The sequence below is a fragment of the Chlorocebus sabaeus genome, chromosome 13 (genome assembly GCF_047675955.1).
Source record: "Chlorocebus sabaeus isolate Y175 chromosome 13, mChlSab1.0.hap1, whole genome shotgun sequence".
Classification (NCBI taxonomy): Eukaryota; Metazoa; Chordata; class Mammalia; order Primates; family Cercopithecidae; genus Chlorocebus; species Chlorocebus sabaeus.
The window spans coordinates 58496766-58513256 of NC_132916.1; the positions used below are offsets into that span (position 1 = coordinate 58496766).

The 16491-nt window shown below is 43.0% G+C and overlaps 1 protein-coding gene across 1 annotated transcript in view; it reads right to left on the reverse strand.

The window, feature by feature from the left end:
* Positions 1-16105, reverse strand: part of SLC2A12 (solute carrier family 2 member 12) — a 65739-nt gene extending 49634 nt beyond the window's left edge. The window contains exon 1 of the mRNA XM_008006976.3: positions 15834-16105. Within this exon, the coding sequence (XP_008005167.2) occupies positions 15834-15948 (115 nt within the window). The 5' untranslated portion in view covers positions 15949-16105. The remainder of the gene's footprint in view (positions 1-15833) is intronic.
* Between the last annotated feature and the right edge of the window lie 386 nt (positions 16106-16491).

Here is a 16491-nt window from a genome sequence, read left to right on the forward strand (position 1 = left end):
ATAAATATTTAGCAATTGAATAGCAATCTGGTAGCATTTCTATGAAGGTTTTAGCACTATGTTTAGCTAGCTGATATAGCACCATTTCAAGGACCATAAAGTGTTTTATTGTCACAACTATATTTATATTTTTTTAAACTTCAGCCCTATGCATGGAATTGTTCTCCAGTTGTTCAGACAGAGTGTTTAGCAGCTCTGTTTCAGTGGACCAGGTCTTCAGGTTTCACAACATTCTCCAGGTACCAACTCTCCAGCCCATCTGCACCACTAGCTGTTTCCAGAATCTTCTGTGCTCTTTCCCAGCTTTGTGCTGAGACTCACGCTATTCCCCTCACCACAGGGTCCTTCACCTTCCTTCACAGTCCAAGGAAACCCGATTCTATTTTTTTTTTTTTTTTTTTTTTGAGGAGTCTCACTCTGTCGCCCAGGCTGGAGTGCAGTGGCGTGATCTCTGCTCACTGCAACCTCTGCCTCCCAGGTTCAACTGATCCTCCTGCCTGGGCCTCCCCTGATTCATTTTTAAAGGGCCAGCTCAAATATTCCCTCCTCCATAGGCTTACCCTCTTGGGTTAGCTTTTTTTTTTTTTAGATGGAGTCTGGCTCTGTCACCAGGCCGGAGTGCAGTGGCACGATCTCAGCTCACTGCAACCTCCACCTCCCAGGTTCAAGCGATTCTCCTGCCTCAGCCTCCAGAGTAGCTGGGACTATAGGCGTATGCCACCACACCTGGGTAATTTTTGTATTTTTAGTAGAGATGGGATTTCACCGTGTTGGCCTGGATGTTCTCAATCTCCTGACCTTGTGATCTGCCTGCCTGCCTCGGCATCCCAAAGTGTTGGGATTACAGGCGTGAGCCACTGCACCTGGCCAGGTTAGCTTTAATCTCCCTTCTCTCTCTTGCCTTTACGTTCAAGGTCTTACAGCACCCTGGATTATATTTCATTAGGTTTGTATCCTGCCTTAGACTGGGAGCATGTTGGGAGCAGGAATGTCTGTATCATGGGGGCCAGTGCTCAGTAGAGGTTACAGGATGCCCCTGGAAGGAGATGCAGGAGCTTAGCAGAAGGCTCAACTCCTATAACCTCCCAGAGGGCACGTCCCAGGGTGAGTTCTGGTGTGGTGTTTCCAGCCCACCAAATGTCCAACATGCTGCTCCTTGACCTTGGGCCCTGCGTGGCCACCCCTGTAGTGACAAATACTGGGTACAAGGCTTATCCAGCTACTATCTCCCACCCCTCCCCTGCACCCTGATCCTCTCCTCAGCACACAGTGAAACTCGGACCAACAGGAACTTTGGCCTCTCTCAACATCTATTATTATTTGAATTTTCTATGGAAAAAAGTATAGAAATGTTGCTATCTTTCTTTGTTAGTTTTCCAACCACGGATTTGATTTAGTGGCAGTTTCACAGACATCCTTTCCTGAAACTAATATTCTTCCACTCCTATTGGCTGAGGAGGTATTAAGAGGAGGCAATGTTTAAATTTGCATGTTAGTACTCCCCTGTGCTTTGACTTGTGGTTCACTTTTTCTGCCTGATTATGTGTATGTGTATGACTTTCATTCTTTTTCTTTCTGCTTTTTCCTTTTTTTTTTTTTTTTTGAGATGGAGTCTCTCTCTGGCTCCCAGGCTGGAGTGTAGTGGTGTGATCTCGGCTCACTACAACCTCTGCCTCCCAGGTTCAAGCGATTTTCCTGTCTCAGCCACCCGAATAGCTGGGATTACAGGTGTGGGCCACCATGCCCCTTATTTTTGTATTTTTCATAGAGACGGGGCTTCACCATTTTGGCAAGGATGATCTTGAACACCTGGCCTCAAGTGATCCACCCGCCACGGCCTCCCAAAGTGCTGGGATTACAGACGTGAGCCACCATGCCTGGCTTCTTTCTGCTCTTCCTTTTATCCTTTCTTCTTTTCTTTTCTTTTCTTTTTCTTGACAGATTCTTGCTCTTTCACCCAGGCTGGAGTGCAGTGGCATGATCTCAGCTCACTGCAACCTCTGCCCCTGGGTTCAAGCGATTCTCCTGCCTCAGCCTTCTGAGTAGCTGGGATTACAGGCACCTATCACCACGCCTGGCTAATTTTCATACTTTCAGTAGAGACAGGGTTTCACCATGTTGACCAGGCTGGTCTCGAACTCCTGACCTCAGGTGATCCACCCACCTTGGCCTCACAAAGTGCTGGGATTACAGGTGTGAGCTACTGCACCCGGCCTCCTTTCTTCCCTTCTTCAATTCAAAACTTTCACCAGGATAAGTCTGGTGCATTTTCTTCTAAATTTTTGTGCTACTTGTTGAGTTCTTTTTCCATTCAGAAAAGATTTCCTCAAGTATTTTTGTTCTATTTGTTTAGGCATAATTATTTATATGTTAGTTTAATATATTCATTTCCTCTTTCATCCTTGTCTTCTCATCCTTTTTATTTGCATCCAGAAGAGCATCTCATATTCATCCTCCACATCACAGATATCAGATGATGATTCTGCTGTTGCGGTTTCATTCCCTTCCACTCTACACATCATGGATCTATTTGCATCTCAGTTCTCAGCAAGCTCTATCTTCACCTCAGTTTATTCTTATCATCAGACGTGGTTTACATCTTTTGCCACAGAGTCTATTTTAAAAAATTGAGAACAGAAATCAGATGCTTTCCATAATTTATTTATGTTTCCTATAAATAGAAATATTAGAATGCACCCTTTTCCTCTGTATTTGAAACGTACTTGGCAATAACTAGATTTGCTGCATTCTTTTCACCTAGCCCCCAAATCAGTTATGATATTTTTGACTGTGATATAGTTTTTTTTTTTAATCACAATTGATGTCCCATTCCAAGACTGTGATATTGTTTTAATGTATATTCCCACTAAATCTCATGTCGAATTCTAATCCTGGATGTTGGAGGTGGGGCCTGGTGGGAAGTGTTTGGGTCATGGGGGCCCTTATGAATGGCTTGGGCCATCTGCTTGGTGATAAGTGAGCTCTGACTCTGAATTCAGATAAGATCTGGTGGTTTAAAAGTGTGTGGCCTCTCTCCCCCCACCCCACACTCTCTCTCTCACTCCTGCTTTCACCGTGTGATGTACCTGCTCCCCGTTTGCCCTCTGCCATGATTGGAGTCTTCTCAAGGCCTCCCCAGAAGCAGATACCGCTATGCTTCCTGAATAACCTGCAGAACGGTAAGCCAGTAAGGCCTCTTTTTAAAAAATAAATTACCCAGTCTCAGGTTTTTTTGTTGTTGTTGTTTTGTTTTTGTTTTTGTTTTTGAGACAGGATCTCACTCTCTCACCCAGGCTGGAGTGCGGTGGCACAATCTCAGCTCACTGCCACCTCCACACCTCATAGGCTCAAGTGATCCTCCCACCTCAGCCTCCCAAGTAGCTGGGACTATAGGAGCACACCATCACACCTGGCCAATTTTTTGTATTTTTGATAGAGATGGGGTTTCGTCATGTTGCCCAGGCTGGTCTCGAACTCCGGAGCTCAAGCGATCCTCCCACCTCAGCCTCCCAAAGTGCCGGGCTTACAGGTATTTCTTTATAGCAACGTAAGAACAGGCTAACACAGACTGCAAGAACTCCAAGCCCTGAAAAACAGAAGCTTACATCATAGTGGTGTTTATTGTTTAATTAACTAAAAGACTAGGTTGGGTTTGGTATCTCCAAGGACTCACACTGTACTCATCCTTCTGTTCCCATTTCCTCAAAGGGTTGTCTGTTGTCCCCTGGTTTGTCACCATATGTGTAAGGTGGCTGCTGCAGCTCCGGGAATTATGTTCCCTCACAACCACATCCATGGGCAGGAGACAATAGAAGGAGGCTTGGGACAAGGGTTTATCTTCCTGTGCCTCTCTCTTTTTATCAGGAAGAAAACTTTCAAGAAGCACCCTGGAAGACTTACTTAATATCTCATTGACCAGAACCAGTGGATGATTGGTCAAACTTGGCTGTGAGAGAGACTGACAAGTGTGTATCTGATCTTTTAGTTAGTTAGTTTCCATGTAGGAAAAGTAGAAAATCAGAGGGGAGTTGGAAAGGCTGTTGTATATTCAGTGTGTGACACACCTTATTCTAGCCACCTGGTTTCAGTTAGAAACTCCTCTTAGGTCTCTTGCACTGGAGGTGCAATTGATATGTACAGCTGCTAGCCAACTTTCTGATGTCTGTATGTTATTTTTCTGGTGTGGTTCCATTGAACCGAGAAAGGAACTTTTTATTTATTTATTTATTTATTTATTTATTTAGCTTCCACTTTTTGATCCCCCGATTATGAATGAGGGAGATCATTCCTGGATTATTTAAAGCAGCCTGCAGTTCTTTACTTGTCAAAAACAGTGGGTGCAAAACAAATTTCTGGAGTGCATTGTTCCAGTGGCTCTGACAAACTTTATCCCTTCTTAACACTAGTTTCATATTTCAAAATGCCATGAGTCACTGTCTTGCCTATCCAGCCCAGAGTTGTTGAAATCATGGAAATGGGAGTCCCTGAAGAGATACAGAAAGAGAAATGACCAGGCACAGTGGCTCACACCTGTAATCCCAGTGCTTTGGGAGGCAAGGCGGGAGGATTGCTTGTGGCCAGAAGTTCAAGGCTGTGGTAAGCTATGATTGTACCTCTGTCCTTCAGCTGGGGCAACAAAGCAAGCTGTCTCAAACAAAAAATAATAATAATAAATAAATAAAAGACAGAGAGAGAGAGAAACGGAAGTGATAATGACAGGATGGGGGGATGGGACTGAAGAATCAATCAGGTGTTAGGGCAAGAAATTCTGACCCTCAGAGAAAGCAGTTCTGAGGGTCTGAGGAGCTCTTTCCCTTCCTTGCCTGGTGAAAGTTCCATCACTGTCAAATGAGGAGGCACAGTGGCAGTCTATGGGAATCCAACATTTTACGCCCCAATCTTATACATTAGGCTCCCCATTTTATTTACTGTTAAATCCTAACTCATTGACAAATATTCGGGCTTTCAATGGTGTGGTGATTTTGCACTTCTGTCTGTATTTTTGTGGAGATTTTCGATGACAGATGGTAAAGAGGGAGGGAACCTGGAGAATAAACCCGCAGCTGTCTTTCCTAGAGTCCCCTGACACTCCAGGAAGGGGATACTCAATGTGTGTGAGCCTTGGTGAGCCATGGACATTTGAAAACTGACATCTCTGAAAGGATCCCCAGTCCACTAAACATTATTTAATCTTGAAAAAATAGTAAAAGACTTATCTGTACTTCACAATTTCAAAAGTATATAAATGGGATGGAAAGTTGTTTTTAAAAAAATTCAATGTGCTAGTGAGTACATAGCAACTTTCTGCCACTCTATATTTTCTAATCGATAAATATAAAACTGCAAAGACTGTTTTGGGAGGATTTGAAGTTGTTCTTATATTTTAAAAGGAGTTCCTGCACTCAATAATGGTTGAGAATCACCAATAGTGCTTTATAAATTATTTAATTAGGGAAATGAAATGGGAAGAATATAAGTTATATTGTGAAGCCTGTGGATGAAGGTCCTTTTAGGAAGAGCAATTTACTAAAATGAATACCTGAATGACCACCTGAACATTAAGGGTTAAGCTCACCATCATCATGTTGATAACGGACAGATGGCCTATGGGAGAGAGAGAGGGAGGGAGAAAAGTCTGAAGTGCTCTATCAAATACAAAGGGGGATTTTGATGAAAGAGAGAGTGAGACAGAGAAAGAGAAAGAGAGAATGAAAGGCTGAGAGAGCCCAGAAATAGAAAAAAAATAAAATAGAAGAAAAGGTCAGGACAAGTTGACAAGTTGTGGGGAATGGGGAGAGAGAGAGACACCAAGGGCTCAGTATGACAAGAAACCTGCGGATTTTTTACAAGTTGATTTACAAGAAACTCCTGGCCAGGTTAAGTGGCTCACACCTGTAATCCCAACAGATTACACACACATTTGGGAGGCTGAGGTGGGAGGATTGCTTCAGCCCAGAAGTCTGAGACCAGCCTGAGCAACATAGTAAGACCCTGTCTCTATAAAAAATACAAAAAGTTAGCGGAATGTGGTGGCGTGCACTTGTAATCCCAGTTACTTGGGTGGCTGAGGCAGGAGAATCGCTTGAACTTAAAAGGTCAAGGCTGCAGTGAGCTGTGATTGGGCCACTGCACCCCAGCCTGGGCGACAGAGCAACACTCTGTCTCAAAACAAAGCAAAACAAAAACCAAACACACACCCCCCCCAAAAAAGAAACTCCTTATGGTGGATTTGACAAGAGAATGTTTAGAATGGGCCTACCTAATATTCGATTGCACTACAGCCCTCTTCAAATGCTTAGTAAAAATCTACAAAGAGCATATATGAATGGGATTCGAGAATGTGAAGGAAAGAGGGCTGCTGTCATCTAAGCATGGATTGGAGCAGGGAAAAGAGAAAAGACCAGTTGCTGGACTGGAGGGCAAGGACCCAGAAAAAGCAGGAAGTTGGTGCAGGAGGGTGATCAGAACCACGAAACTCCTGAAGTGCACTGTGTGTGTTTGGATGGGAGGCTGGTAGGGAGGAAGGAGGCATGTGGATTTAGCCACATGGGACCTGCGGTTATTTTTATTTTAATATTAAAAGAATGGTGACCCCATAAAGCTACAGAATTTGGAGACATGTAAATGAGGATTTCTAAAACTCCCTACTTCTGTCACCACTACCATCACTTTTAGAAATTTTCTTGATTTCTCAGGCCGGGGGTGGTGGCTCGCACCTGTAATCCCAGCACTTTGGGAGGCCGAGATGGGCGGATCACCAGGGCAAGAGATCAAGACCATCCTGGCCAACATGGTGAAACCCCGTCTCTACTAAAAACAAAAATTAGCCAGGCATGGTGGTGTGTTCCTGTAGTCCTAGCTACTTGGGAGGCTGAGGCAGAAGAATCGCTTGAACCCAGGAGGCAGATGTTGCAGTGAGCCGAGATCATGCCACTGCACTCCAGCCCAGTGACAGAGTGAGACTCTATCTCAAAAAAAAAAAAAAAAAAAAAAAAGAAATTTTCTTGATTTCTCTAAATTAATATGGTCTCCTTCCCAAGAATTCCTGCTTTCATGGTACTTAGTTCACAAAGGTTTTGTGACATCCTTTTTAAGCTAAGGAAGCTGTGCCTGCTGCCAGCTTCAGATTCCTTTGTCATTCTCTTTTCCTGCTTTGAACTCTGTGCTCCCAGAATTCCGAAATATGTGAAGCTCCCTGAATGTGCCATTCTCTCTTCTCTGAACATGTTCAAGCTATTTTCCCTCCTTAGAATGCTCTGTAAAACTACTGGCCTCAGTTTTACATGCTCGGCTCAACTTAGCCATCCTGTCTCCCGGGAGTCTTCAGGGACTGACTGAACTTCCCCCTTTGCTATCATAGTATTATCTATAATATCAAGCCATCTCCTCCATTAAAGGATTCCTGATCCCTCATCTCTCTCCGCTATTTGGCAATAAGCATCCACGCTGTGAGGATGGCTTCCGTTTATCACCAGACTCCAGGGCTTGGCATCATATCTGATTCCTACTACCCACTCAGTATTTGCTGAATGGTTATCTCGCAGTTATTTCGATTTTTATCTTTTTGATAAGTTGGTAAAACCTACAGACAAGAATAATAGGCTGGGCATGGTGGCTCACGCCTGTAATCCCAACACTTTGGGAGGCTGAGGTGGGTGGATCACTTGAGGTCACGAGTTTGAGACCAGCCTGGCCAACATGATAAAACCCCGTCTCTACTAAAAATACAAAAATTAGGCCGGGCGCGGTGGCTCAAGCCTGTAATCCCAGCACTTTGGGAGGCCGAGGCGGGCGGATCACGAGGTCAGGAGATCGAGACCATCCTGGCGAACACGGTGAAACCCCGTCTCTACTAAAAAAAAATACAAAAAACTAGCCGGGCGAGGTGGCGGGCGCCTGTAGTCCCAGCTACTCGGGAGGCTGAGGCAGGAGAATGACGGGAACCCGGGAGGCGGAGCTTGCAGTGAGCTGAGATCCGGCCACTGCACTCCAGCCTGGGCGACAGAGCGAGACTCCGTCTCAAAAAAAAAAAAAAAAAAAAAAAAAAAAAAAAAATACAAAAATTAGCAGGATGTGGTGGCAGGCATCTGTAATCCCAGCTACTCGGGAGCTGAGGCAGGAGAATCGCTTGAACCCAGGAGGAGAAGATTGCAGCGAGCCGAGATAGCGCCACTGCACTCCAGCCTGGACAACAAGAGTAAAACTCCGTCTCAAAAAAAAAGAATAATGTCTTAGATACATTTTTTTAACCCTGAAGCATCCAGCACTGTGCCTCTCATGTAGTAGGTACTCAATATGTATTTGCAGAAGTAAAATGCTCTTTAGTTCAGCAATCGCTTCTTTACTCATTGACTCCTTCAACAATTAAGCATGTACTATGTGCCAGCATTGTCTGGCAGGCAAGTTTCATCTGATGGCTACTGCAATCAGCCTTCGTGGTTGCTGGCAGCATCGTGTTGAGATGTTTCCTAGGTTACATCTGGATTTAATGGCACTAGAAGGTGGTACTTGTGCCGCATGGATGTGATCCCTCATGCCTAGGCTTGAAATACAGAGAAAAAGGCATGATTCCAGCCTATTATGAATCGCGCAGAACTTTCCAAGCACTGTCAGTCAGCTCAGAGCTCTGATAGGTGCATGAAATACATATTTTATCCAGAAACGTATAATCTTATAGAAAAATACAAGTTACATAAAAAATTAGGGAATTAACTAAAATAGAATGCAAACAAGTCCTGAAATGAGTGTAACTGGAACCCAAATTCACAGATCAGAAAGTAGAAACATCAATGCTGGCTGGTAATATTGGTCAAGAGAGCAAACCTGGACTGGATTTAGGAAAGTGAGGTTCAGATCACTGTGCTGTCCTCTAATATCTGTGTTACCCAGGACAAGTCCCTTTGCTTCTTTCCAGGAGGAACCTGGGCTTAAAGGTGAAGGACAGTGTGGAATCAGAGACCTAATTAGTTACCGGCTAGACTTTGACAAGTCCCTTAAAGTTTGTGGCTCTCTGTGTCCTCATTCACAAGATAAAGATAATAATATTACCTCCTCCGTAGAGTTATAAGAATGAATGAGACAGAAGAGTCCCTGGTACTTGGTAATAAGTGATTGGTAAATGTTGGCTGTTGTTCTTAGCCTCAGTTTCCATATCTGTGAACTGGGGTGCCTCACTGGGTTGTTGTAAAGATCTGAAGGGATTACAGTAATAGACCACTTGGCCCACAAGAATCATTCAACAAAAGCTCCTTTAATCTGAATCTAGAAGGTAAAATCTTCATAATACAGAGGTAAAGCTTTGAAACAGCCTTTTACTGATAGCAACAGAAATAAAATAATACCTTATTTCCAGCATAACAATTGTGTCTTTCATAAATTCTTGAATTCCTTTGCTTTCAAAATTGGCAGTACCTACATAATTAGGCTTGCAGCATGAAAAATTCCTCCTGTGATTTTGCCTGAAGGTTTCTGCAGCTTAGTTTCCCAATATAAATAAAACATTTCATTAGTGTGAGGATGTGCTCTCACCACACAAATTGACCCTAATTACAACTTCCGTTTCCCCTATTCTTAAAAACTTTGCACATCTGAAGCTAAGCTATTATGGCTTTTTAATTAGCATTACACATGACTCCCAACGCTGACTTCCATGAAGTGTGGAGATGTGTGTGGGAGCAAAACATTTTGTATAAAATAGTAATGGACACTGCTAACAGCTCCAGAGCCCAGGGATGCCAGGCAGACCTGAGTCATGAGTTGTCTGAGAAACAGCTACTTCCAAGGCAATCACAATTTAACAGTTTAAAATTAAATTATACTTGCTTTACTTAAAAAATATATTCCTGAAAGTCAAACAAAGAATTGCATTTTTCTACGTGGAATTTTGGCAAAACAGTATGAAATAAATCATTGTTCAAAAATAATGAAATCTCCTAAAACTAGAATGATGTAATAAATTATTTTAGTCTTATTATTATTTCTACTAAGTAGTTTAGAATAATTAGGTGGGCAGCGGTGCCTCACGCCTATAATCCCAGCACTTTGGGAGGCTGAGGCGGGTGAATTGCTTGAAGCCAGGAGTTTGAGACCAGCCTGGGCAACATGGTGAAACCCTGTCTCTACTAAAAAATATATTTACAGAAATTAGCCACGTGTGGTGGTGAGTGCCTGTAATCTCAGCTTCTTGGGTGGTTGAGGCATGAAAACTGCTTGAACCCCGGAGGCAGAGGTTGCGGTGAGCTGAGGCTGTGCTGCAGCCTGGGTGACAGAGCAAAACTCTGTCTTAAATTTTTAAAAAGAATGATTAGTATATTACTGAGGCATAGTCATTTAGCAAATGAATAAGTAAGTGTACTATAACATGGGAAGAAAAATGATACCAGTGTGCAAAGACAAAACAAAATAATACAGAAAAAAAATTTGAATTAATGACTTACTCTAATGGTAATATACTTGACTCAGTTTCAGCTGGGAATTATTTTGAGGATGTCATGTTCAGTGACGTTAACTGAGATTGAGTACTTTCGAAGGGAAGAAGGGATGAGAAATCATCCACATTTGATATTTGGTCAAATAGCCTCTTGGGAAGGAGCCAGTTCCAACTTTTCCTTTCTCATCACCATAACTTAGTATCTTTTAAGTGGCTTCCATTGCATTAATGTTTTCAATACCTCATCCTTCTGGGGAAAACTGTTCATGAGAAAAAAAAACTGAATGAAGGAGCTCTGACTCTACTCAATTTTAAAATCTTATATAACTCGTTTTTGCTCATACACTGAGTAAATAGCTGTTTCAACTGTTGCATAGTGGTGGAGGGCCTTTTAGAGCTCTCAGAACTTTTTTAACCCAAAGGCTAGATAGTACAGAGAAAATGCTCCCTATGAAACCATGATTCAAAGACGAACTATTCTTGAATGATAATAAAATCCTACATACCTACAACAATTAAAAATTGCATTTTAAAATTGGTGGATTCATCTTTTGTATACACATGCAAATCTCAGCTCCCTTCGGCTGCTCCAAGGTAGATTCAGTATATTTTGAGTTCTGTCTCTACCAACTAGTGCAAGTCCTAGACCACTAAAGACCACCCTCTTGAGAATTCACAAGGAAGATACCCTCTGGGCTCATATTCAGGTCCTATCAGCTACCACCAGGCCTATTCCTGGGCTCTCAGCTGCCTCAGCAACTGTTGGTAATCTGACAGAGAGAAAGGTGATGTTGAGAATATTTAGCAACTAGAACAGAGGCACCGACCTATCCGAATGGCTGTAAAAACTGGTTCAGGCATGTTGGTGTGCACCAGCTAATCTCAGCCTGCTCAGGGGGGCCCCACCGCTTGGCTGGCTGCTCTCAGGATGGCTTGGTCTGGGTCTGCCAGGCCCTGGCAGGGCAGGCTTCCTGCAGCATGTGTCTGCTGCTGCTTCAGAGCCTGGGAGGGGGTCTGTGGCAACCTCTCTGCTCTCTCTGGGTGACACGTCCTTAGAGAGGAGCAGGACCACTGCTGCGTATGACGCATAGCACCCAGAGTTTGCAGAGAAACATCTCCCACCATGTTGACAGCCTTTTCCCTTCCCAGGAGATCCCAGAGGAGCCATTTGCCCAATACTCAGAGTGGTGAAAAGCCTCAAATCTAGACTTTTGATGTGATTTCCAAGTGATTTTAAATGTACAGTCACAGAGATACGCTGACTGGACTGAAAGGGGAGATGTTTATGTTTAAATCTGGTCTCGTGACCACATAGAAGAGCAAGTGGTCCTCCATAAATGAACATGTCTAAAAATCCTGTCATTTCCAGCCAGGCACTGTGGAGCACACCTCTAATCCCCGCACTTTGGGAGGCCAAGGTAGGAGGATCACCTGAGGTGAGGAGTTGGAGACCAGCCTGGCCAGCATGGTAACCTCATCTCTACTAAAAATACAAAAAGTAGCCAGCTACTTGAGATGCTGAGGCATGAGAATCACTTGAAACCGGGAGGCAGAGGTTGCAGTGAGCTGAGATCGTGCCACCTTACTCCAGCCTGGGTGACAGAGCGAGACTCTGTCTCAGAAAAAACAAAACAACAAAAAAACACTTGTTATTTTCTTGGAAATGCGTATTACCATCATTGTTGTCAGATATTGACTTGTTAAATACATGTGGTTTTAAAGCACTATAATTTTTGTCACGGGTTTTGATGCTTGATTTTTTTTATAATATATAGAAAGTGTGGAAAAATGGGAATGGCCCAGCATCAAAAACTCTGAGATGCCTGGGTCTGCCCAAGGTAACTGGCCTCTTACTAGAATCTGTCTTCTCACAACCAAAGCTCTGACCTCTGCTCAAGCTGGTTGGCCTGACTTTCTCTTCCCTGAGGATGAGTTTGTTTCCAAGTCTCCATCTCTTTTACAAGTTGACTTCCCCTAGAGCTGACTGACGAAGCCTGAGAAAGCCTGGCCGGATGAAATTCCAGGGGGCCCAGTTTAAGCTAAACTCGGGAGACGAGACCAGCACTCAGCAGGAAAATAGTTACACTTCCATCTTATATACTCACCACCTGCCCAGCTTCCATTTAGGAAAAAGGAGTTCACAGCTTTAAAAGTGTTTCAGAACAACGGCCTTAGAGTGCTCATCTGCTGAGCAGAAGTGTGTATTTCTTAAATTTCAGAATGGGGCATCTTCAGAGGGGATGAAGGACAGTCCTTTCAGCTGGGTTCATGAGTCCCGTTCTTCATGTTCTGCGTCCCACTGCCAGAGAGTTCTGCAGTGCTGACAACCTGCACTCATACGGTAAATATTGTTCCCGGTTTCTGAACCTTTGGGCAGATGGGGGTGAAGGGAAACTTAAGAGGACCCTCTCCATAGCCAATTGTTTGGATCATGAAATAAAGGAAACCTGGAAGCTGAAGAAGTCAGTATTGAATCTCCTGGGCCAGAGGCCACCAGGGTCAGTTCTGCACCATCCTCTGTGTGACCTTGGGCCAATCACACATCTTCTGACCTCAGGTTTCCCTTGTGTGAGTTGCTCCATCCATCTAGTATCTCACTTCACTTATATCTGTTGTCAACTCTAGGCACAAGAATTTCAAACTGAGCTTAATCCTGCCCTATACTAAGATGAATTGGAACATGTCCATGAAAGCTGAAAAAATTTACTAAAAATGTAACCACTTTGAGTCATAGCTTATTGAAAATGAATTAAGTTCATTAGCTTCTAGTCACCAGAACAAAACATTCTTTTCAGTTAAAGAGGGTTAGTCAAGAAAGACCTGCCAAAATTTTTCACTGTGCACAGTAGCATCAAGGGAGTTCAACTGCAGACCTTAGGGGGTTGGTTTTGCTTTGTTTTTCAGTATCTCACATGATTTAATTACCTTGTCCTGAGTTATATAACTCATTCCTCTTTGTGCTTTGATTTTTCCATCTAGGAAGGTAGAAAAGCTTGCTACCTTCAAATGCAGACATATTATGATCATTGTTGAGCATAATTTAAATACTCTGAATTTCTTAGATGAAAGCAACTATAGAAGTTGAAAATATGAAGAAGCCAAAAGGAGTATTTGACAAATATGATCTCATTAAATCTCAACACCTTCATAAAATAGATGAAGATACCATCCCAGTATTAACGAATGGAGACTTTGAGTAACTTATGAAAACCATACAGCAAGTCTGCATTTTGCATTCATTTATACATATGTGTGTATAATTGCTTTCAGGTGCCAAAAGACATTTAAGACAAGTTAAGAAGATTTACAAAAGTAGGAAAAAAAGGTTTGCATTCATCTAAATGCATATTATATATAGCACAAATCGAAGTTATATTCATCCGACATTTTAAGGAAACATTTAGGCTTTCTCTTCTACATAATGCAAGTTAATTTAAAAATAAATTTGAAAGATAATTTATGGTACTTATTCATTTATTATTTCCTTACAACAACGAAAACAGCTGCACTTTAAGTTGAATTTTATGCATGTAACCAACTATTGTAAATGTAAGTACACATTATCTTTCTTCTGGATAATTGTGAATTTGTACAATATAAGCTATTAAGAGCACATTGTACCTTCAAAGCCATATCAAAATAAACAGTCCATTCTTAATGGTTACTACAAAAGGACTTCCTAGGCAGTTTCTTTTCATCTTCTTTGTGACATTATCACTGACTCTATTTAGTGAGTCCTTTTGTTAACATCACCACCTCAGCTTGCTCTGCAGTCTACACTGCAGCTCATGTTTCCAGGAATTTGGAGAAAAGAACTTTGCAACTCTTTCCCTTTATCTCCAAATATGTGTCCCTTGCCTGCTCTGAGGGAACTTGTGGGCCAATGAGTAGCAAACACTTAGGGAAAAGGGTACCTCTGCATAAGAGACACCAGGCCATATTGAAAGATGACCCCAGATATTCTTTTATTATTATTATTGTTATTATTTTAGACAGAGTTTCGCTCTGTCACCCACACTGGAGTGCAGTGTCGTGATCTCAGCTCACTGTAACTTCCAAGCGATTCTTATACCTCAGCCTCCCGAGATTACAGGCATGTGCCACTATGCCCAGCTAATTTTTTTATTTTTCTGTATTTTTAGTAGAGATAGGGTTTCCACTCTGTTGGCCAGGCTTGTCTTGAACTCCTGGCCTTAGGTGATCTGCCCACCTCGGCCTCCCAAAGTGCTGGGATTACAGGCATGAGCCACCATGCCCAGCCTCATTCTTGACGAGAAGTGTGAAAGCAAGAGAAGACTGAGATGAAGACATGGAAGATGGAGGACTTCTCCACTCCTGAAGAGGGCCGCTTCATGCCTCGATGTTAGGGGTCACAGGTTCAATTCCCCAGGATCAGACAAACCCACAAGGCAAACATCAGTATTAGGACCATTCCCAAGAGAAAGGCAGATGTCTTTTGTATCATTTAATGTATTGGATTTTGCATGAAATTTATATATGCTGCTTGGGAATGTAATATCTGATTAAGAATACAGAGCTGAGGAAAGTAGTAGGAAAGAGAAGATTATCTGTGTTTGTTGTCATTTCATATTACAATTACTTTCAATTCCTTTCAGCACAAACTAAATGAACAGGAAGAGGCAGCAAAAAGCGTACAATGTATTTGTGGGAATTGTAAATGTGGAAGGGAAGACCAGCCCCTGATTTATCAAAGATGGCTTAAATGAATTAAAACTTTTCCAAATTTCACCTTCAGAAAGACAACATAGCAAACAAACCCCAGTTTGCAAGGCCAGTTTCAAAAGAAGGCAGAACCCAGCAAAGCAAGCGTTTCAGGCTCTGAATAACGCTCAAATTCATCGCAAACGTGCTGGGAATTTAAAAAGGAAGTTTGTGTTCTCATTGATTACATAACTAATAATTTTATGAAGCCTGTTTAAAATACTGATTTTCAAAACAGTGGTTATAATGTCAACTGGTTACACGGTGTCCATTTGTGACAATAAATGAAAAAGTGTGGGCGTGCGTGTGCCTGTGTGTGTTTACAAATGAGACTATCTTTGCCGGTGGACCGTTCCAATATGAAAAAGATTCATACATTGTATTATGTAAACACAATTAAGGGGATCCATCATACCGGTGGTGAATGTGTAACCTGTATTTTCTTGGCACATAAGGTTCCACCAAGACTTCGATCTTCACAACATTACAGCTCAGAGCTATCCCACGTCCCACCAGACCCTGTCCCCTTCTCTCCACTCATCCAACGCGCCCACACGCGTGCGCGCGCACACACACACACACACACACACACACACACACGCAGACTCAGGAGACAGTACACTCGGGAGATGAGTACAGCTTGCTTCTCTGCGGTCACCCGAGCACCGCAGGTTCACTTTACCTCTCGCCCAGGGAGGATGCCGGCTGCCGCTGGCTCGGTAGCTGCCCTCCGTCTCCACGGCTGTCCCCTTCTGGTTCAGCAGATTGGGGCCCTCCGTGTTTTCAACAGGTACCATGGTCACGTAGAAGTTACAGCCGCTCCCCCGCCACCGAACAGCCCCGACCACCCCCGCTCCCAGGAGTGGTCACTTTCCCCATAATAGCATGCTAAAGAAGAGTGTGGGGAAAAACTTCGGGCAAAGCTAATGTGATTTGTGACCAACTTTGTTTCTATTTCCGAAGGCTTTGCCCTTTTCGGTGACACAGGCTGTTGCTATTCCAAGCAGCCTATCACAGGCAGGGGGAGGGCCGTGAGTCAGAGGATTGTTTTTGCCTTTAGATGCAGAGTTGGAAGCAAGGGGTTAAAAGAAAGGGAGCTCAGACGGAGTATTTGGCCATTAGCTAAGGGTAGCTCTTGTACTCTAGCACCTTTGAAAAGAGGCAGAGAAAAGAAACATGCAGATTTAAATGCAAGCTGAGAGTGGGGATAGAATACTCGCAGATGGTATCAGTTAATCTTGCAGAAAGAGGAACAATTTATGCAAAGACATACCAGAAGGGAAAGTGTGTCAATTTTTCAGCAAGACTGTTATTCCAAAAGTCATGGTATTTACCAGCTT